Raw genomic sequence first — 24,419 nt, forward strand, 5'->3', positions numbered from 1 at the left:
TAAAATTCGCATTGTGTCGAGATTCCAACTTCGCGACCCTCAGGATGAATCCGGACGCAGACCAGATGCAATTAATGCAGACGGTGCTGTAACGGTGTACGTTTACGATGTAACATAACGATTACCGTAGGCTCAAAGGGCGTAAGGGACAAAATGGCGAAAATGAGTTATGTCCCTTACGCCCTTTGAGCCTACGGTAGTCGATAAGGTATTAGTAAATATCTACGAACCGAAGTATAATCCGTGTCGTTCCACAAATCCTCCTCGTAACGCCTCAGTCCGTCAGTTATGACCTGAAATAAAATAAAACAGTTCAAACACGTTGGTTAAATGATATGCTGTGCTTGTTCCTACTCCTTTAAAGTTGTGGCTGATACTTTATGGCTCCTCTACACGATGGGCCAACGCCGGCCACTCCAAGGGACGCAGCTATGCGGTAGAATGAGATATGAGATAGCATAAATGCGTCCCTTGGAGTGGCCGGCGCTCAGTCAGGTGAACTGTTGTTGTTGTGTTGTTGTTGTGTTGTTGTTGGTGATGTTGTTGACATACTGTCGAGTGTGTTGTTGCTTGGTTAAATGAAGACGTATGGTTGTGTCGTTCGTGGTTGATGGTGAAGACGGGAGGTTTAAAACCTCAGTCTAGGTCTAGTTATTTAGATGAAGTTACGTACCTGTTCGAGATCTTGTGAGATCTTGGTGCAGGTGTTCCAGTCGCCCTGGCGGTCCTGTTTGAGTGTCGTCTGTTGTTGAGGGTGAAGACGGGAGGTTTAAAACCTCAGTCCCAAGTCTAGTTATTTAGATGAAGTTATGTACCTGTTCGAGATCTTGCGAGATCTTGGTGCGTGTGTTCCAGTCGCCCTGGCGGTCGTGCCCGTCGCGTTTGAGTGTCGTCTGTTGTTGAGGGTGAAGACGGGAGGTTTAAAACCTCAGTCTAGGTCTTGTTATTTAGATGAAGTTACGTACCTGTTCGAGATCTTGTGAGATCTTGGTGCGTGTGTTCCAGTCGCCTTGGCGGTCGTGCCCGTCGTGTTAGAGTGTCGTCTTTTGTTGAGGGTTAAGACGGGAGGTTGAAAACCTCAGTCCAAGTCTAGTTATTTAGATGAAGTTACGTACCTATTCGAGATCTTGCGAGATCTTGGTGCGGGTGTTCCAGTTGCCCTGGCTATTTTGTATGTAATATTGACCAACGACAACGTCTGATAAAGTCATAAATATTAACAAAGTGCGGCCCGCGTCAACTTCGTTAACTACTATGTGGCCATTGGCTGCTAAAAGATTGCCGACCGCTGATTTAGATGAAGTGTGTGTTGTACCTGTTCGAGATCTTGCGAGATCTTGGTTCGGGTGTTCCAGTCACCCTGGCGGTCGTGGCCGTCGTGTTTGAGTGTCGTATGTTGTTGAGGGTGAAGACGGAAGATTTAAAACCTCAGTCCAAGTCTATTTATTTAGATGAAGTTACGTACCTGTTCGAGATCTTGCGAGATCTTGGTGCGGGTGTTCCAGTCACCCTGGCGGTCGTGCCCGTCGTGTTTGACCGCGCGGCCGCCCGTCTGCGTCACAATCAGCAGCCGACCCACGTCGCGGTCGGACAGCTCGAAGTCCGATTCCGAATCCGACCTGAATGTACACAAATGAGACTGAAAACTAGAAGGGGAAGACTGCTAACATAGACTAGGAATCCTCTAGACGGAGTTTAGAGTTTATTTCATGAAACCGATGCTGCCAAAAATACTGGGGTGCGGGGGACGAGGTGAGCGAGTCCCGTGCCGTGATTGGTTCGTTCAGAGACACGGACGTCACACAAAGGCACTTTGACTCGAAAATGGAGTAAAACTATCGTATATTTGTGGCAGAGGGGGTAGCGCTACTATGCTCAGTCTGGAGGATGTCTGTGACTGCTAATTAAAACACACAGGCAGGCTTAACTCCTCAATGCCCAGTTGAGGAGTTGAGCCTGCCTGTGTGTTTTAAATTTCCCTCGCTCATCGCAAATATGAGACTATTTCTGTCAGCGCCCATCAGGGTTTACGATTAGTGATCTTTTATTGATTTTAAGCATGTGGCTTAATAGCGACCGCTGATGCTGGTAATACCACTGGCATCTAGAGACCACCCGGAGCCATGGGCGTCGACAAGGGGGGCAGCTGCATCTACTAACGGCGTTATTTATAAACGTCTGCTTAATTAATCAGCTGATTATCATCGTTTCTTCCTCTCTAGAGCATAAAGACAGATAGGGACAAACGACGATCATCAACTGATTAAGTTAGCAGCCATTTATGAATAACGCCATAAATGTATGACCTTCCCCCTCCCCTTGGCCATCGGCCATATGAACTGTTCCCCCCCTAGCCAATCAGCTGGCTACCGAAGCGTTTAGGTTGGGGTAAGTAAAGACAGCGTTCAACCGGAGACTAAGTAAGTAAATATTCTTTACTGCACCAACAATTATACGTTTTACGTACATGTAAAACTACAAAGAAATTTTAACAGAATGATAGAACCAGGTAACAACAGGCGGTCTTATCGCTAAAAAGCGATCTCTTCCAGACAACCTTTGGGTAGCAGGAAATGTAGAACTCAAACAAAAGTCAACAGGCACGGAGCAAAATAAGGTGTTCCAGTATATACTGACCAGGGATGTTGCGAATATCCGCATCCGCATCCGCAACCGCGGAACTTCCGCATTATTTTCAACATCCGCATCTGCATCCGCATAAAATCGATGCGGATTTAATGCGGATGCGGATGTGGAACAGGTCGGTACTGGAACGTCTTATATAGCATCGGCGTAAGTGCTAGACTGCTAGGTAATTTAGTCATTAACCAAAAAACCTATTAGAAATGAGCAGTCAAGCGTGAGTGGGACTTAATGTACGGAACCTTTGGAACGCGAGTCCGACTCGCACTTGGCCGGTTTTTTGAAATAAAAATTACTAAAATGTAATATTTGACGTTTTTTATCTACCTATCTTGACATCCGCATCCGCATCCGCGGATGTGAGCCTTTAAAAATCCGCATCCGCATCCGCATCCGCGGATGTCAAAAAATCGGCATCCGCAACATCCCTGATCCATATTTAGCCGTATTTAGTATGGAGACGGCCGCTATATAACGGCACCGCTGTCATAGGAAAACCGATCTTAAGTAAAGACAGCGTTTAACCGGAGTCTATCAACATGTGTTCTCGTATATACTGACCAGGGATGTTGCGGATGCCGATTTTTTGACATCCGCGGATGCGGAATTTTTAAAGGCTCACATCCGCGGATGCGGATGCGGATGTCAAGATAGGTACATAAAAAACGTCAAATATTACATTTTAGTAATTTTTATTTCAAAAAACCGGCCAAGTGCGAGTCGGACTCACGTTCCAAGGGTTCCGTACATTAAGTCCCACTCACGCTTGAATGCTAATTTCTAATAAGTTTTTTGGCTAATGGCTAAATTACCTAGCAGTCTAGCACTTACGCCGATGCTAAGACGTTCCTGTACCGACCTGTTCCACATCCGCATCCGCATTAAATCCGCAACGATTTTATGCGGATGCGGATGCGGATGTTGAAAATAATGCGGAAGTTCCGCGGTTGCGGATGCGGATGTTCGCAACATCCCTGATGGAGACGGCCGCTATATAAATAAAATAAATAAATAAATATTAATGGACATTTTTACACAAATTGACTAAGCCCCACGGTAAGCTCAAGAAGGCTTATGTTGTTGGTACTCAGACAACGATATATATATAATATAATATACCAATGCTTACATACATAGAAAACAACCATGACTCAGGAACAAATATCTGTGCTCATCACACAAATAAATGCCCTTACTGGGATTCGAACCCAGGACCGCGGCTTCACAGGCAGGGTCACTACCCACTAGGCCAGACCGGTCGTCAAACGTATATGACGGCACCGCTATCCTAGGAAAACCGATCTTAAGTAAAGACAGCGTTTAACCGGAGTCTATCAACATGTGTTCTCGTATATAATAATAATAATATTCTTTATTGTGCACAATGAAAACATGATTAAATACAGAAAATTAACAAAAAACTAAGCAACAACAGGCGGTCTTATCGCTAAAAAGCGATCTCTTCCAGACAACCTTCAGGTAGTAGAAATTAACGACGGGAAGAAATATGTATAAGGGTAGCAAATATAAATGGACAGCCAGAACAGGAAAAAAAAAAAACAGCACAACTAAATATATAACAATATGAATACATACATGAATGCGATATATAAATAAATAAATATATAAATAAATAAATACATATATACATAAATATATCACACAACACAGAATCAGACAGACAGACAGAATGTAATTAATAACGAGTTTGAGGAGGGGACAGATAGTGAGTTTTGAGTTGAGCCTTAAAAGTGGGAAGCGATTTAGCATGTCTTAGCTCAGACGGCAGAGCATTCCACAACCGAATCGCTTGGAAGGTAAAAGAATCGTTATAGAATTTAGAAGAAGAAGAAATTTGGGCAAGCAGATAGTTCTGGGAGCATCTTAAAGAAGAGAGGTATTTGAATCGCTCCTTCAGGTCCACTACTACCAGGCCAGGCTATATACTGACCAGGCGTCACCGTCGGTGAAGGTGTTGTGCCTGGGCGGCGGCAGGTCGAGTTCCTCGTCGAGCTGGAAGTGCAGCTCCTCGCGCTGCGGCGCCTCCGGCGCGGGCGCGGGGGCGCTCCGCTCGCGGCTGGCGGCCTTCGACCTCCGCTTCACCTGACACACACATCCAACATGTGCAACGAGGAAACGCTTGCCGTAATAGACTAAGTGTAAAGCCCTTGCTACACGGTCGCCGACAAGCCCCTCAGACCGCGTGGCCTTGGTCTGGACGGACCGTGTAGACAGTTTTTTCCAACAAAATTTGACCAAAACCATAGAGAAAAAAATACATAGAGTGCTCACTCCATACATCAGTTCAGACTATTAATTTCAGTGTCTACATCTAGCATCGAGTAGCGGAACTATCAGTACTGCTACTTGACAATAGATGTAGCACCGACCGGAAAGTCTTATCTCAACAGCATAAGACTTTCCGGTCGGTGCTACATCTATTGTCAAGTAGCAGTGCTAATAGTTCCGCTACTCGATGCTAGATGCTAATAGTCTTTTTGGTACTAAAACTGATGTATGGAGTGAGCACTCTATGTATTTTTTTCTCTATGCCGTAATCGACTAAGTGTAAGGCCTGAGTCACAAAACAGATACAGTACAGAAATCAATCTACATACAAAGTGCGCTCGAGCAACGCACACATAGACACTGCTCACGGACACGATATCTCGGACCGGTTGGGACCAGTGCGAGCGCGAGTGCCATCCGCTTGAGACACGCGTCTGTGAGCTTTTTTGTGCAATAATGGAGAAACAAAAAAAAAGTTATTATAACTGTTCAGTGGACGGTTGCTTAAATTCAACATTAAAAGTTTTTTAAGCTACCAGTGGTTTCAGAGAGGTAAGTAGGTATCTGCTTGTATTTCGATGGTTCGTTTTAACGTTAAACAGAACAGTTAGGTAGGTAGATATGCACCCCGCCCCGGCCACTACTAGATACGAGTGCCACTATCACGATAGTTTTTTGTGCATAAATCATAGTTGACAACCCTAGAGCGACCGCCGAGCGTAGGTATGAAAAGTGAAGTACATACATGTGATTGACTTCTGTACTGTATCTATTTTGTGACCTGACACAGACATCGAACATGTGCAACGAGGAAGTGTAAGCACAAAATAAATACAGTACAGAAGTCAATCACATGTATGTACTTCACTTTTCATACCTACGCCCGGCGGTCGCTCTAGGGTTGTCAACAATGATTTATGCACAAAAAACTATCGTGGTAGTGGCACTCGTATCTAGTAGTGGCCGGGGCGGGGTGCTTACCTACCTACCTAACTGTTCTGTTTAACGTTGAAACAAACCATCGAAATACAAGCAGACACCTACTTACCTCTCTGAAACCACTGGTAGTTTAAAAAACGACAATTCACCGTTTATTGTTGAATTTAAACAACCGTCCATTGAACAGTTATAATAACATCTTTTTTGTTTCTCCATTATTGCACAAAAAAGTTTACAGGCGCGTGTCTCAAGCGGTTGACACTCGCGCTCGTACTGGTGGTCCCAACCGGTCCGAGATATCGTGTCTGTGAGCAGTGTCTATGTGTGCGTTGCTCGAGCGCACTTTGTATGTAGATTGATTTCTGTACTGTATCTGTTTTGTGGTGTAAGGCCTGAGTGGACGCTCTTGTTGTGCGTGCGGCGGGGCGGGGCGTGCGGCGTGCATGTTAAACAAATGCGCACGTATAGGAGCGGCCTTAGTGCACGCTGCTCACATCACGCGTGAGCCCACAGCCACGCTGCACGCGTCGCCGAGCGAGCGTCCACTCAGGCCTTACACAGGCAACCATTCGACGAACAGGTTTAGGTAAATATACTTGGTCAAGCAATCTTGTCAGTAGAAAAAGGCGGCAAATTTGAAAAATGTAGGCGCGAAGGGATATCATCCCATAGAAAATTTGAATTTCGCGTCTTTGGGGCTGTTCATAAATTACGTCACCTTTTTTTGACGATTTTTGACCCCCCCCCCCCCCTTTCCCAAATCATCCAAAAATCATGCTTCGAATGACCCCGTTTCCTCTTACGTCGTGCTATCATCCGATGTCCAGTCCCCCTAATTTGAAATGACGTAATTTATGAATACCCCCTTTTTTACTGACGAGATTTACTTGACCAGCTATAGCTATCGATAAGGCGATAAATCAAGAAAATAAAATGCTTATTAGGCGGGTTCACACAGAACGAGCTGCCTCGCGAGGAAATTGCGCAGCTCGGTCTGTGCAGATGTGCCACGGACGAAGCTATCACTCGCGGCCGTAATGCCTCGGGCGAGCGGGCGAGGCACGTCTCCACCGACCGAACTGATTCGCGCGGCAAATTCCCCGCGAGGCGGCTTGTTCTGTGTGTGGACACGCCTATTTATGGCATTCAAGTGTTAGATGGATCAAAATGGGGACAAAAACTCTTTGTTTGATGTACAACGCACTCGTACAGAGTGCGTTGTGGAATCTCACCGAGAACGAAGTATTAGTTACATCAAACATTACACGTACCTCGGTCCACACGTCCGGTCCGCTTCTCTCGGAGCTGGGGCTGCCTGCTCCGGAGGTCTGTCTCGACCCGCCTTCCGGCTTCTCGCTAGGTTCTTCTGTTAAATAAAACATTTCATAAAAAAATGTCGACAAACAAAAAGTGTATTTCAGAATATTTTTTACATGTGGATAAGACCGTCATACGGCAAGAACTCTCGAGGAGAACTATTTTAAAACGTATCAGACACAGTTAGAAAGGAAGAGCTTCGCTCCTTGTGTTCTACCGACCTTCTGTAAGTGGAGTATGTGTTCGAAGAGTAAGGAGCGACGAAAAAGCTTCTAGACGATCTAACCCACATTGAGCACATATTTATTTAGTCAAAAAACGTTTAACCTAAAACATATTCGGTTTCTTTTCTAGTAGTAGTAGTGGTAGCCAAGGTGACAATCGCTATCGCTTCGCCATCGAATCGCATTGTGTCTCTCTATCACTATTCCATATTAGAGTGACAGTGACAATTATCTGTCGTTCTCTACGGAGCGTTAGCGATTGGCATGTTGACTAGGCCGCCAGAGCATTTAAAAAGCCCGATTTCAATAAATTTCCCTATGTCTATGCACACCTCGGACACTGGCGATCAAATGTATGAAACAAACGCGTTCCTACGCCCACAGCCTAAGCTCGTGTAGGTGATCGCGTACCATGCTTGTGTGAGTGAGATAAGACATTGTAGGGTAACTGTGAGGTAACCGAGAGCGGGTCTCAGCGGGTGGGCGGCACTTTCAACGGGAGGCAGGGAGCGTCCATACTGTACGCTAGTACTCTTTATTATACTGTGGTCTAGGTGTTTAGGGCTGCGTACCTGTCTTGCGCTGCGGCACGAACTCTGCCACGTCGGGGTTGAGCGGGTCGTGCGCCGGCGGGGAGCCCGCGCCGCGCGTCCGGAACATCCTGCACCATGGAGACATTCTATGTATATGTATAAACATAAACATTAAAGGGACATTTTTATACATGGGTTTTGTTTTCTTGTTATGGACTTGGCGGTGTTGCCCGTAGCCAACGTCAAGTAAATTGTTATTGGTTCTTCGTTTTTATGGCTTTCAAAATTATGGCTTCAGTCCATAGTAGTAGGACTATTTCGCCAGTATCAAGGTTAAGCTTTGGATTCCTCCGAAAACGGTGCCGTCATATGACGGCCGTCATATAGCGGCAGCAAAAGACGGCCGTCTTTACGGTGGCGACATGTGGAAAGTACCACGGCGTCATAACACACCGTCATCCACCAAGGTCAAAGCGGCAAATTTGAAAAATGTAGGCGCGATGGGATAACGTCCCATAGAAAATTTGAATTTCGCGCCTTTTCCTACTGACAAGATTTGCTTGATCATCTATAATTTACTTGGAGGATGAAATATCATCAGAAGAGGAAAATAATCGTAGTACGGAATCATTTATTCAAATCTCGTGTCATTTATTCAAAATGGCGTCACCGCTATCTAATAAAACGTTCACGAAACTATCGACAAGGTCATGACGGCCGTCATCTTACGTTACGTTGACAATCAACGTAACGTAACGCCGTCTAGGAAACCGCGCCATCTTGTTTACATAGACAACGTTCTAGTGACGTCAGTCAACGCTATATAGCGGCCGTAATATGACGGCACCGTTTTCGGAGGAATCCAAAGCTTTAGTACAAGACAGTCAGTGTACGGTGATTTTATTAGCTCTTGTAAATCGATAGCTGGTCTTTACAAGTAGCACGTGGACTAGCGGCCGTTGACTCCAAAATGGTGGTTAAACGAGTTACAAGATTAATTCTCCATTCACTGCACACTACCACATTAGTTTACTGTATAATAAGCTATCGATATTACACTAAACAATATTAATGAGCAAAAAACAAAGGAATTAATCACGAGGCGTGACTATCATGAATATCAAGATGGCGCTCGAACCGGAAGCCTATACAAGGGTTTCTCGCCCCGAATATTAACATAGATAACAGGAGAATATGCGGATCAACAGAACGATCCGCCTCGCGAGGAAATTGCCTCGCGAGGCAGCTCGGTCCGTGTAGACGTGCCTCGGAAGAAGCTAACGCACTCGCGGCCGCAATGCCTCGGGCGAGACTCGTCTAGACAGACGTAGCTGCTTCGCGCGGCAAATTCCTTTCGAAGCAGTTTTACGGTTTAGACTCACTTGTTTTAAGTCACTCGCGCGACATGTTTCGGAGAGCCTAGGTCTCCTTTCTCAAGCAATAACAGTGAGTCTAAACCGTCAAATTATCCAATGTTAGTATGTCTCACAACAGTTTAAAGATTAGAGGCGGATTGTCAAGTATTATGTAGCCACAGTAAATTTACTGCCATCTTTTGACAGAAGATTAAAACTGTTAGAACGCCATTCGACTTTGATCCTTATTCTTTCACTGATATGTGTTCATTTGTAAATATTGAAATTAACGCCATCTGCAATCTTTTGGAGAGATGGCGCCATAATTTGATATAAATGTACCTGGGCAGGGGCGGTGGCGGCACGGCCCGCAGCAGGCTGGACACGGGCGCCACGAGCGGGCCGCCCATCGTGGCCAGCGGGAAGATCCCCACCATCTGCTTCTTGCGACTGCAATACGTAACATTTTATTACAAACCGGACAAGAGCGAGTCGGAATCGCGCACGGAGGGTTCCGTGCCATGACGCAAAAAACGCCAATAAAAACACGTTTGTTGTATGAAAGCCCCACGTACATATCTATTTTATTTTCACCTCAGCGGCTCGAACAAGGGTACTTTGCTACTTAAAAACAGTGAGCAAAATCGCATTTTGCTCACTGAGTGGGACAAAATGAGCAAAATGCGATTTTGCTCACTGTTTTTAAGTAGCAAAGTACCCTTATTCGAGCTGCTGAGGTGAAAATTTAATTGTTGGTATATCTTAAGAAAACATGAGTGAATAGAGGTAAGTGATGAAGAAGGAATACATTTTTCGGGTTCTCTAATATGTTCTCACTGCTGAGGTGAAAAATGTAGTGTACTACACGAGATCAAAGTTATTTACATCTCGTGCGCTTTTGAGTCCCTTACTACGCTCAAGATTCTAGAATCTTTCGCTTGCACGAGACTCAAAATAAGCACTCGAAGAAATATCAAACTTTGATCTCTTGTTGTACAAATAACTATTTCTTTTAGAATTTGTGGATATAGCGGCAACAGAAATACATCTGTGAAAATTTCAACTGTCTAGCTACAGCGGAGTCTTAGTATGTAATAGGGTCCCGTTTTTACCCTTTGGCACAGAATAAATAATAGTACTAGGTACAGAAGGTTCACTCTCTAACAGAACGGTTCTATTACGACAGATATGGCCGCTAGGTGGCGCAAGCGCGAGCAGGCGTCCGTTCCGTAACGGTGCGCGGCAACTACTATGGCTAGACACCAAAATTGGTGTGGGCCGCATGTACTTGTAGGTACTTGTAGCTACGCGACAAAATTACGGATTGAGCCAGGCCTGTTACTACTCTTACTAAAGTCGAGTGATGTCAGCAGATCATTTTAGCTTGCGAGTTACAGTCAAATACGTATATATTAATTTATTAATTAACATGGCTAGTTACAACTGCGTCCAGATTCACCGTATGCGCATGCATTGCATTAATTGTGCTAATTTAAACGCAAAAATGCGTTATTATATCAATCTAAACACACTTTATTCAAATGGCAATTTGTTTTAGTAATAATAGTACATTATTGTCGAGGTTCGGAAGTAGCTACTTGCTAGCTGAGGATTCGTTTTAAACGGACGACCTTGGGAGTCCATTTAATTGAATCCGAAGCCAGCAAGTAGCCTTCCAGCCGAGTCATATATAGTGCTTTTCTCAAAAATGGTGCAAGAAATAGAAATGTTTTACAGAAGCAACGTTCTAATTTTCACAGAAAAAAGTAAAACCATTAAAAAGATTTGCTTTGCCACCTTTAAAAAAAATAGAAGTGTATTTTTCTGCTGAAAATACGCCAACCTATTTGAGACACCTAAATAGTCGCGGTACCAACATTATAATAATAAGTACTGATTATCTGTTTGGCTGTTCAATGGACCCATGCCTTCATTTCATATGGCCATTTCAACTTTTAAAAAGTTTGGAACTCGTTAAATAATGGAATTTGTATGCAACATTGCAGTCCCGAAATCGAGACTGCAATGTTTTTAACTTTTTAATTTTTTGAATGACCATAACTACGCACTTCGCGACCTATTTTTTAACCGGCAACGTCGACTTTGCCGTCCATTTTTGAGAAAAATATTGTTGTCTCTTTCCAGCCGGAGGGCAGAAAAGGCCATTCGTACCGTTTCTCGCCCGGTTTCTCTTCTCCCTCTTGCTGCAGCGGCGGGTCTTCGTTGTCCCGCTTGTCGTCCTTATCCTTCGTCTCGCTCTGCTTAGCGTCCGTCTCTTTCGTACCCTCAGCGGCCTTCTCAGTTTCTGGAGAGGGCTCTGGTTTGGTCTCGGGCGCTGGTTCCGGTTTTTTAGTCTGTGGAATAAGTTTAAGTTTATGGAATTTTTGTGTAATTCGTGAATTAATACTAGTCAAAGCAGTTTTTTTTCGAACTGTCAAAACGATTTTGCTACAATGGAATTTATATGAAACACTAGCATGTGGCGTCACAATCAAATTACCTACTCTTTATAGTTTTATAATAGAAAAATAACTGTTGTCTACGTTTCTCTATTAAATCTTCTGGTGCTTTATTTCATGCCTGGTGTAAAATAATTTATTTTTTATTTGTCATTTAAAGGGTCGTGCACACATCTTTAAAACCCTATCTTAAAGTTGTCAAGACAAGTCTTTAGTCTATTCCCTAAAAAAGCATTTGTGCATACACGCAGTATCTTTTTGGCTCTTTTACAATACTTCGTGTCATGGCCACTTAAAAAATACATTGTTGCCAACCTTATTGTATTGTAGTCATAACACACTGTCGCACCGCAACGCGACCTTGGTTCGTCGCACCCATAAGTGAGAGCGAGAAAGAAATATATCTTTCTCGCTCTCGCTTATGGGTGTGAATGTCAAATCTGACAAATAAGTGAACCATAGACATGTTTTTTTTTTTTAATTTCATTCATTCTTTTCCCGCTCGTACCCTCCATTCTTTGCTACTTCTTGAATATTGTGAATCTTGAATATGAATACTATTGTGCCTGTCGAATGAAAACTTAACTTTTGTGTTAAAAAACAGTGTGTCTTTCAAGTTAAAATGGATGAAGACAAAACTTAGTGTCTACGCCTGAAGAAATATCAGTAATAGCACAAGAATCACTAAAAACAGGTAGATACCGTAGGTAGAAGTCCACTAGATGACATGAAAAATATTTGTTAAATTTACAATTTTATTTCAAAGTAAGTTTGGTCGTAGAAAAAGTATTGTATGCAACGTTGTTTAACTGAGTCAAAAAATACTCGTGGCGTCTTTATTAACAATTTTCGGCTTCGCCTCAAATTGTTACTCACGCCACTCGCCTTTTTTGACCCCTCTTAAACAACGGTTGCATAAAATACTATTAAATACAGTCAAATACCCTATCTATTGGGTGAAAAATGGGTTTAAAATTTCATCGATATCTGGCGGAAGTCTGGACATTACACTTACCTCAACCATTTCCGCCTGCCCGCCTATACTGGGCGCCTTCTGTGCGTCCTTCTCTTCTACGCTCTTCTGTGCTTCCTTCTCTTCTACGCTCTTCTGTGCTTCCTTCTCTTCTACGCTCTTCTGCGCTTCCTTCTCTTCTACGCTCTTCTGCGCTACCTTGGGCTCCTTCTCCTCTTTCTGTTTGTCGTCTGATTTCTTGTCGGTCGGTGTGTCTTCGTTCATCATTATGTCAAGCAGCGGCCATTTTGTCGGCTCGAACGCTGTTCGGACCTGTGACAGAAAAATACGTTTAATATGACAGGTCAAGGATAAAAACTTTTTAAATTGGCTATATGTCTAGTGTATATGTTTTAAAATTAGGCCACGAGGTGGCAGACTGCAAAGTACGGAGGAGCGTTCGTGACAGTAAGGGGCAGCATGAGACTAAACCACAGAATAAATAATAGTACTAGGTACTTTTATTTTATTTTATTAGAAGACCAACAGCTTTAACAAACTACATATATAGACTTATAACTAGGATACAATCATGAAGCCAATAACAGGTCTCAGGTACAGAAGACTCACTCTCTAACAAAACGCGTCTGTTACGATCAACACAGATACGGCCGCTAGGTGGCGACAGCGCCACGCGCGGCTTATGGCTAGCCACCAAAATTGGTGTGGAACGGATGTACTTTTAGCTACCTGTAGCAAAGCGACGAAATCGCGGAGTGAGCCACGCCTGCCTAAACCGTATTTTAGTTCAGTAATGGCTTGACTGATGGAAATAATGGTGTTAGCCGCCGAGAGCCTGTTGTGGGGAGGAGGCGGTGTGACGGGGACGGTGGCGCCATCTCGTGTTACCTTGAACCCGTTCACGAGCTGCAGCTTGTCGGAGTCGCGTATGGCGTCCAGCACGAGCGCCACGTCGGGTGTCAACGCCCGCACGCGGTGGGAGGCGGTGTGACGGGGACGGTGGCGCCATCTCGTGTTACCTTGAACCCGTTCACGAGCTGCAGCTTGTCGGAGTCGCGGATGGCGTCAAGCACGAGCGCCACGTCGGGTGTCAACGCCCGCACGCGGTGGGAGGCGGTGTGACGGACACGGTGGCGCCATCTCGTGTTACCTTGAACCCGTTCACGAGCTGCAGCTTGTCGGAGTCGCGTATGGCGTCTAGCACGAGCGCCACGTCGGGTGTCAACGCCCGCACGCGGCGGGAGGCGGTGTGACGGCACGGTGGCGCCATCTCGTGTTACCTTGAACCCGTTCACGAGCTGCAGCTTGTCGGAGTCGCGGATGGCGTCAAGCACGAGCGCCACGTCGGGTGTCAACGCCCGCACGCGGTGGGAGGCGGTGTGACGGACACGGTGGCGCCATCTCGTGTTACCTTGAACCCGTTCACGAGCTGCAGCTTGTCGGAGTCGCGGATGGCGTCCAGCACGAGCGCCACGTCGGGTGTCAACGCCCGCACGCGGCGGGAGGCGGTGTGACGGGGACGGTGGCGCCATCTCGTGTTACCTTGAACCCGTTGACTAGCTGCAGCTTGTCGGAGTCGCGTATGGCGTCTAGCACCAGCGCCACGTCGGGTGTCAACGCCCGCACGCGGTGGGAGGCGGTGTGACGGGGACGGTGGCGCCATCTCGTGTTACCTTGAACCCGTTCACGAGCTGCAGCTTGTCGGAGTCGCGTATGGCGTCTAGCACCAGCGCCACGTCGGGTGTCAACGCCCGCACGCGGCGGGAGGCGGTGTGACGGGGACGGTGGCGCCATCTCGTGTTACCTTGAACCCGTTCACGAGCTGCAGCTTGTCGGAGTCGCGTATGGCGTCTAGCACGAGCGCCACGTCGGGTGTCAACGCCCGCACGCGGCGGGAGGCGGTGTGACGGCACGGTGGCGCCATCTCGTGTTACCTTGAACCCGTTCACGAGCTGCAGCTTGTCGGAGTCGCGTATGGCGTCCAGCACGAGCGCCACGTCGGGTGTCAACGCCCGCACGCGGTGGGAGGCGGTGTGACGGGGACGGTGGCGCCATCTCGTGTTACCTTGAACCCGTTCACGAGCTGCAGCTTGTCGGAGTCGCGGATGGCGTCAAGCACGAGCGCCACGTCGGGTGTCAACGCCCGCACGCGGTGGGAGGCGGTGTGACGGACACGGTGGCGCCATCTCGTGTTACCTTGAACCCGTTCACGAGCTGCAGCTTGTCGGAGTCGCGTATGGCGTCTAGCACGAGCGCCACGTCGGGTGTCAACGCCCGCACGCGGCGGGAGGCGGTGTGACGGCACGGTGGCGCCATCTCGTGTTACCTTGAACCCGTTCACGAGCTGCAGCTTGTCGGAGTCGCGGATGGCGTCCAGCACGAGCGCCACGTCGGGTGTCAACGCCCGCACGCGGCGGGAAGCGGTGTGACGGGGACGGTGGCGCCATCTCGTGTTACCTTGAACCCGTTGACTAGCTGCAGCTTGTCGGAGTCGCGTATGGCGTCTAGCACCAGCGCCACGTCGGGTGTCAACGCCCGCACGCGGCGGGAGGCGGTGTGACGGGGACGGTGGCGCCATCTCGTGTTACCTTGAACCCGTTGACTAGCTGCAGCTTGTCGGAGTCGCGTATGGCGTCTAGCACCAGCGCCACGTCGGGTGTCAACGCCCGCACGCGGCGGGAGGCGGTGTGACGGGGACGGTGGCGCCATCTCGTGTTACCTTGAACCCGTTCACGAGCTGCAGCTTGTCGGAGTCGCGGATGGCGTCTAGCACCAGCGCCACGTCGGGTGTCAACGCCCGCACGCGGCGGGAGGCGGTGTGACGGGGACGGTGGCGCCATCTCGTGTTACCTTGAACCCGTTGACTAGCTGCAGCTTGTCGGAGTCGCGTATCGCGTCTAGCACGAGCGCCACGTCGGGTGTCAACGCCCGCACGCGGCGGGAGGAGGCGGTGTGACGGCACGGTGGCGCCATCTCGTGTTACCTTGAACCCGTTCACGAGCTGCAGCTTGTCGGAGTCGCGTATGGCGTCTAGCACGAGCGCCACGTCGGGTGTCAACGCGCGCACGCGGCGGGAGGAGGCGGTGTGACGGCACGGTGGCGCCATCTCGTGTTACCTTGAACCCGTTCACGAGCTGCAGCTTGTCGGAGTCGCGTATGGCGTCTAGCACGAGCGCCACGTCGGGTGTCAACGCGCGCACGCGGCGGGAGGAGGCGGTGTGACGGCACGGTGGCGCCATCTCGTGTTACCTTGAACCCGTTCACGAGCTGCAGCTTGTCGGAGTCGCGTATGGCGTCTAGCACGAGCGCCACGTCGGGTGTCAACGCGCGCACGCGGTGGAAGGACGCGATGAGCGTGACGGGGATGGTGCCATCGGCGGCCATCTTGCGGCGGAGGAAGAAATCGCGCGCCAAGTTGTCGGGGCTGAAGTAGTATTCGCTGTGGAAACAATATTAAGGTCAGTTGCTGATGTTTTAATAATAGATTTATTTTTCTACTCGAGTTAGTTGGGATGAACTATTCAATTTGGAATAACACATAGTAGTTATGATAACTTATGAACTATAAGCTGGTCAACCAAATCTTGTCAGTAAAAAAGGCGCGAAATTTAAATTTTCTATGGGACGATATCCTTTCGCGCCTACATTTTTCAAAATTGCCGCCTTTTTCAACTGTCAAGATCTGGTTGACCAAGTATACTTAGTCTTTTGTATTAGGATGTCAGACTTGTATTTTTTTTTTAGTTAACTGAAGAACTACAGCAGAATACGGCAAGCGTCATCTTGCGTGCCGTATGCGAGTCTTCTAGTTTCTAAAAAAACTATTATTTAGCTTTTAATTCATTTTCCATTCATGGCTCTTTAAACCTATAAAAACTGGATATTTTTATCTATATTTAGTTTCTATTACTGTTTTTTTATTTGTCTAGATAGGTAGCCCTAGAAAAATCAATCTAAGAAAACGAGACGGCACTACACTACAATATTGCCACTTTTTAACTTCTACAAATTCTTGTCGGATTATACCTATAGTTTATCGTGTCGGATGCTAAAGTATACTCACATCTGCTTCTTAATGAGGTCCTTCAACGTTGCCTGGTCGAGCCCTAGGCCGTAGGGCGCGCTGGTGGCGTGCGCAGCGCCGTAGTAGAAGGCCTGCGCCAGCGGGGCCGCTAGCGGCGGCGGCGGGAGCCCTATCCCTCCGTAGTGCAGCACCAGGCCCTGTGCGACTGCTGGCTGAGCCACGCGGAGCTGGGAGGGGGGGGGGGGGGGGATGGTGAATGATGATGATGATGAACCGTGATCCGAATTTATAGAATCAACTATTTAACGTTCGACTATTAGTCAATTCTTTAGTACAATAGCCAGACACTGCAATGTGTCTGGACTCCGGCCTAGCCTATTGTTTCATAAATTTATTTTCTTTCAAAATAATCAGTCTACTATTGCTGCTATCGGCATTAATAAACAATAGAATGATGCGACGTTTATTAAGTGTAGATTTAGATATCAATATCAGTTTATTAAAAAAAAATAGCGGTCTTTTTTCACCAAGTTAGATACAAAAATACTAAAATACCACATTTATAGACTTCTAAACATTTTTTAATCTTCGTGACGTGTCAGTGTTACCGTGACAGTAAATATCAAATTTCTCCGAATCGGCTAAGAATTGAAAAAAGTCGATAAATAATAAGAAATATTCGGATCAAAAGTTCTAGTACACATTAACCCATTTCTGATAGAGTAGAGAATACATGACATTTTACTTAGTACAAAAAAGACTGAACAACAGAACAAAATACCGCTTTTCTTTTGTAATTATGTACTTAATTAACTACCATGTATGTTACGGAAATGAAATGTTTATCAATACTTTTGTCCGGAAAATAAAGACTTGTTTATTTTCTTATTTGACATAAATGTGAAATTGATTTCTGTCATAAAACATAAATCAAGTAAAAGAGAGAACTGAAAATCTCAAACTCTTTTTCTTCCATGTATTCTCTACTAATGAACATCATGTAATGAAAGTATCACCGTCTATTAGTAAATGATCCCAATGCTATCATATATATATTGTACATTTCATATGTAAATTAATTATCATATCATATTTATATTAGTACATAATATGTCCCATGAAAGAATTTTAATTCGTTTTGAGGGGTTACTATCAAATGTACCTTATCGCTAAAGGACAATATAGCTGAAATGTCTGGATTGTATTATGTCTTTGTGACAACATAGACATGAATGCTAAATGCCTCTTTAGCAAAACGTCTGGATCTTAGAATGTTACAATTTAAAATGACCTATAGCAGCAAAAATTATTTATCTTCGAATGTCTTTATTACTTAATAGACATAAACGCTAAATAGTCTGTATTGTGTAATGTCTTTTTTACTAAATGGAATAAACGCCAAACGACCCGTTAGCAAAACGTCTTGATTTTGATATGACACTTGATAATTAAAACCTTCCCGCGCATACTTTGTATTGTAAACACATTGACACATTACATTTCATGACGTTTTGCTACTAACTCGTACTGTGTTCACGTCAATCAAATAATTTTACTTTCGGCTTATTAGGTATTCTAATCATACGGACTATTTATATTTCCAGACGTTTGGCTACTTAGTCATTCTAATTCTTAGCCATCCAGCTAAATTGACTCTTTGCTGACTGAGTATTCTACTTTCATGTCGTCCAGCTGAATTGACTCTATGCTGACTGTGTATTTTACTTTTATGTCATCTAGCTGAAATGGTTGTTTAGCGAAAAGGTAATTTTGATAGTAACCCGTTTTGAGCACCACTCGGAAGATGAAATATAAAGCTAATAAACATGCAAATTTCTAATAAGTAGGTATTAGGAATTTATAAAACACATAAAATAACATTCAAGGTATGTTGGAAAATAAGAATTACTCGTAAAGCGTACTGAATTACTGATTAGCAAAGCAACCCAATTATTTCTTACTATACAGGCCATATTACATGAGAGTGTTACTTACTAGTGCTACATAATTATTATTGTAAGCTCTAAGGTACTGACTAAATATTTAGATTTACATCTATTAAATTATTCAAGCAAAATTTACTTTTATAAAACAGGCATTACGCGCCGCAATTCTTGTTATCAAAATAATCTTTTAAAAAGCGAGACGAGTTTAATTAAACTACTACCTATTTTCATTAAAAAATGAAAATAAATAAAAAACAGACGGAATGTTTTTTTTTAAATAAAAATAGCGAGGTGAATATGTAGAGATCTAGACGCATATTCAACTTAAAGAATATAGGGAAGGGTTGAAAAAACAGTCTAATAACTACATATATGATAGAATAAAAAACAGAAAATATTCAAAAATATATATGAAGGTACAGATTAAAAATATATACAATAATATCATTAAAAACAAATATGAAAAGCTGTGCAAACTTAGGTTATGTTTTTGAGGTTATAAGCACGTGTTATGTGTTAGCAAATGAAACTGCAATTAACTCAAGCATAGAGAAATATAGTAAGACAAGAGTGCTCACTCCATACATCAGTTTAGACTATTAATTTCAGTGCCTACATCTAGCATCGAGTAGCGGAACTATCAGTACTGCTACTTGACAATAGATGTAGCAGTACTGATAGTTCCGCTACTCGATGCTAGATGCTAATAGTCTTTTTGGTACTAAAACTGATGTATGGAGTGAGCACTCTATGTATTTTTTTCTCTATGACTCAAGTGATATCATTTAAAAAAGAACATGAATAAATAGAATAACTCATGCGCAAAATGGTGGTACCCAAAAATGAGATATATTTAATAAAGCCAAATGGTTTGGATTGGGACTAGTTTAGGTATATGCATTCTCCTTTCAGTGGCAAAATATCGCATATAGTCATTCGCATAGAGTAGTTTTTTGGTCATAATTTTATGGCTTATTTTATATTTATTGAAATATCATGAAAAGAAAAATAGCTATCAGCTATGTCTTAAGAATCTTCACTAGATCAAGATGACTGTATGCATGTGTTACCTTTTTATTGTGAAGGAAAATGTATATACCAAGGACAAACCCAGTCAGCCATTGGGTTTGCCCAAAAAAAAGAAGTGTTTTTGGATTACGATCAAAAACTTCAAAAACTCCATACAAAATATAGTCGAAAAAAATAGTTTAGTTATTTACTCTTAGGTCTTAAGAATTATACAAAATGTATACACAAGTAATAAGTTTTTGAACGTACTTCATAAAAAAAAAAATAATTATACGTTAGTGTAGCACGACTTTAAGGCTGAAGATCGGTTTTCCTAGGATAGTGGTGCCGTCATATAGCGGCCGTCTCCATACTAAATAGTACGACTAAATATGGATGTCGTCGTATTTGTATGGAGACGGCCGCTATATGACGGCACCGCTTTCGGAGGAAATCAAAGCTTAAGCGTATGCTGAGACGCAGGCGACGCAGTTCACGCAGCGCAGCGCAGAGCAGATTTCGTAAAGTATGGAAAGTCTTTGCGCCGCACCGTGCGGAGCTAAAGGACGTTCTATACTTTACAAAATCTGCTCTGCGTTGCGCTGCGTCTGAGCCATAGACTAGGAATCCTCTAGACGGAGTTTAGAGCAATTATTTCATGAAACCGATGCTGCCAAAAATACGGGGGTGCGGGGGGACGAGGTGAGCGAATCCCGTGCCGTGATTGGTCCGTTCAAAGACACGGACCAATCACGGCACGGGATTCTGACACTTTGACTCGAAGATGGAGTAAAACTACCGTATATTGAATAGGGCTTGCAATTCGAATATTCGAATATTCGAATTTGTCGAATATTCGACCTGTTTTGATATTCGAATATTCGGCCGCTCAGGTTTCGAATATTCGAATATTTTTTATTACTATTAAAAAATCTATGTCAGCCGCTGTAGTTACAGTTTCTGTGTGTTTTACGGGTATTTACAGTGAATGAGGAACGGTAGGTACCCAAATACGAAGGAAATAATATTTTTACTGTATTCCTCTCGATAGACTTCGTGAATACAGTGAAACCTAACTCAATTTAAAAGAAAACGAAATCAAAAAGTATGATATTTTTACGGTGCGTAAGTTTTAAGTTAAAGGATCATTCTGTTTATTCAGTATAAGCGTACGTTAAGCGAATTTTTGAAGTCTAAACCTTGCCACTTATCGCAATTCTCAAATTTAATCATACCAAACCTGCCCAACTTGGTAATCCAACCATGCACCTTTAGCTGACGAATAATCCACCCAGTACTCAACTAACTTTTTCCCTTAAATATTCCAATATTATATAATTAGCCGACCATTAGGAATAATAACTTGCCAAAACAAATAAAGTCAATCTTCTTCTTCTTCTTCTTCGCGTTGTCCCGGCATTTGCCACGGCTCATGGGAGCCTGGGGTCCGCTTGGCAACTAATCCCAGTAATTGGCGTGGGCACTAGTTTTACGAAAGCGACTGCCATCTGACCTTCCAACCCAGAGGGTAAACTAGGCCCGTATTGGGATTAGTCCGGTTTCCTCACGATGTTTTTCCTTCACCGAAAAGCGACTGGTAAATATCAAATGATATTTCGTACATAAGTTCCGAAAAACTCATTGGTACGAGCCGGGGTTCGAACCCGCGACCTCCGGATTGCAAGTCGCACGCTCTTACCGCTAGGCCACCAGCGCTTCAAAACAAATAAAGTCAATAAAGATCCAAAATACAATGAAATTAAAGACCTTTTTACAGGCCTCTGAGTGATTACAAATTAATTTAAATCGGAAAATAATTACCTACTAAAAAAATATCTTACATACCTAGGTGTTGGGATGGTTAAAGTTATATTATTTCACGCAACGACGCATTTATAATAAGTTTTATCTAGAAATATTAAATACGTCTAATTTTGGCGTTTTACTTGTTTTTATAAATGTGGGCATCTTATAAATAGTAGGATGATAAAATCTAGTCAATTAAGCGGATTTCTCTAAAGGAATTTGGTACAGAACAATTCAATGTCAGCCCCCTCAGGTTCCATGGTTTGACAAAAAACTAAGTAGGAAACAGGTAGTATCACTCCTTAGGCTTCGTTCCGGGCACATTCCATCAAACAAATTCAAGCACCTGATGAGACTTGCTGCAACACCAAACTGCTCTGAGTGTGATAAAATAGAAGACGTCCATCATGTGTTGATGGAGTGTGTCCGCAACGAGGCGCTGAGGAGTGACATGACATTAATCAAAACTACCAACTTAGGGAGTTGCAACGTCGTCCTGGCATCGCCTCTATCGGACGAGGCCAGGATGATGTGCAACCTATACTTAAAAATAATGTAGTGGTGTAAGTAATGCTACACTACTACATTATTACTTGATCTCACTACAGGGGTGACATAGTCACTGTGTGACAAAACCCCTTTAAAAATTAAGATAAAAAAAGCGGATTTCTGCCAAATATCCTTAGTTTTAGCAATATGTGAAAAAAGCTTTTGAATAAATCGATAATATACCGATTTCTCGTTCCTTTTCTTATTTTTTATAATATTCGAATAATTATTCGAATATTCGAATACGTCGTCAGAAAAAGTCGAATATTCGAATATCTGAAAGTTTCGAATATTTGCAAGCCCTAATATTGAATTGAATATAGTGGCAGAGGGGGTAGCGTTACTATGCTCAGTCTAGAAGATGTTTTGTCTGTGGTCTCAGCACACGCTTAGCCTAATACCGATCAACATGGTATTTGAAAATGTTGGTACTCGTGGGAGCTCGTGTTACCTGCTGCAGGTCATGGTGGTAGTCGTGGTGGAAGACGTGCACGGGCGCGGGCAGGGCGGAGGCGGGGCGGGGCGGCGCGCGCCGCGCCCCGCGAGCCACGCCCCGCGCCCCCGCGCCCCCGGCGCCCCGGGCGCGGAGCGAGCCGCGCCGCTCCTCGCCGTTCAGGGACACCGTGTCTGTGGGAGTAGCTCAATGTGTAGTCTAACTGCTGGATATAAGGTTTAATAGTTATTTGTTTTACAAGGGGGCAAAGTTGTTGTTTAACCGCTCGTGCTAATATTGATACGCGAGCAAGCGAAAGATTCCAGAATTGAACCACGAGCGTAGCGAGTGGTTCGAAAAATGGAATCTTGAGCGTTGCGAGGATTTCAAAGCACGAGGGTTAAACAAAATTTGCCCCTGAGTGAAACACAAAATTTTTCACCTCAGCAGCTCGAACAAGGGTACTTTGCTACTTAAAAACAGTGAGCAAAATCGCATTTTACTCACTGAGTGAGACAAAATGAGCAAAATGCGATTTTGCTCACTCAGTGAGCAAAATGCGATTTTGCTCACTGTTATTAAGTAGCAAAGTACCCTTGTTCGAGCTGCTGAGGTGAAAATTTAATTGTTGGTATATCTTAAGAAAACATGAGTGAATAGAGGTAAGTGTTCTCTAATATGTTCTCACTGCTGAGGTGAAAAATGTTGTGTACTACACGAGATCAAAGTTATTTACATCTCGTGCGCTTTTGAGTCCCTTACTACGCTCAAGATTCTAAATTAGATTCACTCGCTACGCTCGTGAATCTATTATAGAATCTTTCGCTTGCACGGGACTCAAAATAAGCACTCGAAGAAATATCAAACTTTGATCTCTTGTTGTACAAATAACTATTTCACCACAGTAACCCGAAGCAAATATTAAATGTAAAATATCAAACGCAATCAAACCAAATCAAATCCGAATGTTATTAAATATTTATCATCCAAAATCATCATTTAAAAGTCAATTCTACCAGCAAACATAAGAAAACAACTGAAAATTTGCATTTGATTACTTTGCCTCACATGTGAATAAAATGTAACTTTGCTATCGGTTTTTGAAGTGCAAAGTAAGCCTTTCCGAGCTGGTGTGGTGAAAATTCCTTTGAACGTCGATACGGACGATATGGTACTATTAGGGCCCATTTAGACGGTGCGAGAACTCGTGTGCGAGTTTCATTACATTGCGTCATTTGATCGGTCGGCTGAATGGTCCGCAATGTAACTAAAATAGTAAGAGTTCGCGCGCCGTCTAAATGAGCCCTTATACTGCGCAAGATATAGTGCGATATGTTGCCAATGAAATGTTATCAGTTATCACACTACTTACACTGATCATGATCATGATACTTATGTTCATTTGTGAATCCTATATCCTATTTTATTAACTCATAACGATAATTTCATGTTAAACTTGGTAACAAAGACTGATAATTTTTTGAAGAGCTGTAAATTTTACGAAAAAAAAAACAGTCGCCGAGTTTGACAGCCGAAGTAAATGACGCTATAATGCGCTATATGTTTTGAGCTGTATTGCCAAACGTAAACTTTTGAAAACCAGAAGTTACATTTTGTTGTGGATTTTACATTTTTTCTGCTATAACTAGTCTTTTCTTGGCGATAAGGAATCGGTGTGACATTACATTAGTTCCATCGATCGCAAGTGCGCAAATTAATCTAAAATCTCATGAGTAATACAAAAGAAATGTATCTCCAAAAGTAAACTAACATGTATAAACACATTCGTTTATGATACCTTTAAAGAAATACTGTTCCCGTATTGCGTAACCCAATGTCTCTATTGATAAGAGAAAAGAGGCCTAAAATACGGGACTGATGCGCTACAAAATTCTATTTATTATATTTAAGGAAAAATTGA

The 24,419-nt window shown here is 43.9% G+C and overlaps 1 protein-coding gene across 1 annotated transcript in view; it reads right to left on the minus strand.

Moving 5' to 3' along the window:
- LOC134660083 (la-related protein 1) overlaps positions 1 to 24,419 on the minus strand; it is a 109,165-nt gene that overhangs the window by 16,060 nt on the left and 68,686 nt on the right. Inside the window, exons 7-24 of the mRNA XM_063515783.1 lie at positions 22,517 to 22,692; positions 16,796 to 16,983; positions 15,982 to 16,171; positions 15,452 to 15,838; positions 14,798 to 15,310; positions 14,482 to 14,656; positions 14,144 to 14,274; positions 13,828 to 14,002; positions 13,621 to 13,751; positions 12,931 to 13,044; positions 12,775 to 12,849; positions 11,473 to 11,654; positions 9,643 to 9,750; positions 7,985 to 8,073; positions 7,104 to 7,237; positions 4,595 to 4,746; positions 1,466 to 1,619; positions 231 to 293 (exon numbers count right to left, since the gene is read on the minus strand). Coding sequence (XP_063371853.1) covers positions 231 to 293; positions 1,466 to 1,619; positions 4,595 to 4,746; positions 7,104 to 7,237; positions 7,985 to 8,073; positions 9,643 to 9,750; positions 11,473 to 11,654; positions 12,775 to 12,849; positions 12,931 to 13,044; positions 13,621 to 13,751; positions 13,828 to 14,002; positions 14,144 to 14,274; positions 14,482 to 14,656; positions 14,798 to 15,310; positions 15,452 to 15,838; positions 15,982 to 16,171; positions 16,796 to 16,983; positions 22,517 to 22,692 — 3,137 coding nt within the window. The remainder of the gene's footprint in view (positions 1 to 230; positions 294 to 1,465; positions 1,620 to 4,594; positions 4,747 to 7,103; positions 7,238 to 7,984; positions 8,074 to 9,642; positions 9,751 to 11,472; positions 11,655 to 12,774; positions 12,850 to 12,930; positions 13,045 to 13,620; positions 13,752 to 13,827; positions 14,003 to 14,143; positions 14,275 to 14,481; positions 14,657 to 14,797; positions 15,311 to 15,451; positions 15,839 to 15,981; positions 16,172 to 16,795; positions 16,984 to 22,516; positions 22,693 to 24,419) is intronic.

Source organism: Cydia amplana, chromosome 26 (genome assembly GCF_948474715.1).
Source record: "Cydia amplana chromosome 26, ilCydAmpl1.1, whole genome shotgun sequence".
Taxonomy (NCBI): Eukaryota; Metazoa; Arthropoda; class Insecta; order Lepidoptera; family Tortricidae; genus Cydia; species Cydia amplana.